The following is a 1,056-nucleotide window of genomic DNA, read 5'->3' as shown; positions in this document are numbered from 1 at the left end:
AGCCTGACTGCTCTTCCTTAGCTTTTCAGCTCAAGGCTAGTGCTCTACCACTTGAACCACAGGCCACTTCTGATTTTCTTTTCTTTTTTTTTTTTTGCCTGTCATGGGACTTGAACTCTGGGCCTGGGCACTGTTCCTCAGCTCTTCAGCTCAAGGTTAGCACTCTACAACTTGAACCACAGGGCAATTTCTGGTTTTCTGGAAGTTTATTGGAGATAAGAGTTCAGGGAAGGGCCTTGAAGGTTCCTGTGGTCCCAGGGACCCTACGGCTTTTTTCCAGAGCCGGAATGGCCGCGGCCACCTAGCCGCCGGACGGCTCTGAACAAAGGAAGGCGAGGCTCGGGTGAGCGCCCCTCAGCGATGGCGCTTGAGCTGCGGCTCTGGAAATTGTCTTCGGCTTGCAGGAGCCTAGAGCGGGCCTGCGCCGCCCTCTCCAGCTCCACGCCGGCCGGCCGTGAGCCCTGCCGAGCAGCCTTCGGAAAACGAAGCCGTGGCCCCCGAGTTCACCAACAGGAATCCCCGGAACCTGGAGCTCTTGGCAGTGGCCAGGAAGGAACGAGGTTGGAGGACCGTGTGGCCCTCGCGGGAGTTCTGGCACAGGTTACGAGTTATAAGGACTCAGCATCACGTAGAAGGGATTGTTGAGCATCGAAATGGCCAGGTTGTGGTTTCAGCATCCACCCGGGAATGGGCTATTAAAAAGCACCTTTACAGCACCAAAAATGTGGTGGCTTGTGAGAGTATAGGACGAGTGCTGGCCCAGCGTTGCTTGGAGGCAGGCATCAACTTCATGGTCTACCAACCAACCCCATGGGAGGCAGCCTCAGATTCGATGAAACGCCTACAGAATGCCATGACAGAAGGTGGTGTGGTACTGAAGGAGCCTCGGAGAATCTATGAGTAAAAAGCATCATTATTTTGCATGTGTAAATGTAAGACCTATCAGCTACTGCAGCCATTCAAAGAAAGCATCTAGAAGAACAAGCAGCATGGAGTTGAGAGCAATAATGTAACAGAGGAAGATGATTTGTAGTTAGGGTTCCTTGTCCTCCTTAT

The 1,056-nt window shown here is 52.9% G+C and overlaps 1 protein-coding gene across 1 annotated transcript; it reads left to right on the top strand.

Moving 5' to 3' along the window:
• Window positions 1–353: 353 nt before the first annotated feature.
• On the top strand, window positions 354–1,048 carry LOC105998542 (39S ribosomal protein L18, mitochondrial-like). The gene is given in 2 exon segments (XM_013033284.1): window positions 354–447; window positions 449–1,048. Coding segments are annotated over 2 exon segments (543 nt in total). The 5' UTR covers window positions 354–360; the 3' UTR covers window positions 905–1,048.
• The last annotated feature ends 8 nt before the right edge of the window (window positions 1,049–1,056 follow it).

This window comes from Dipodomys ordii, unplaced genomic scaffold (assembly GCF_000151885.1).
Source record: "Dipodomys ordii isolate 6190 unplaced genomic scaffold, Dord_2.0 Scaffold6, whole genome shotgun sequence".
NCBI lineage: Eukaryota > Metazoa > Chordata > Mammalia > Rodentia > Heteromyidae > Dipodomys > Dipodomys ordii.
Note: the sequence above shows the minus strand (reverse complement) of the source record. Positions and strands in the feature narration are given on the sequence as shown.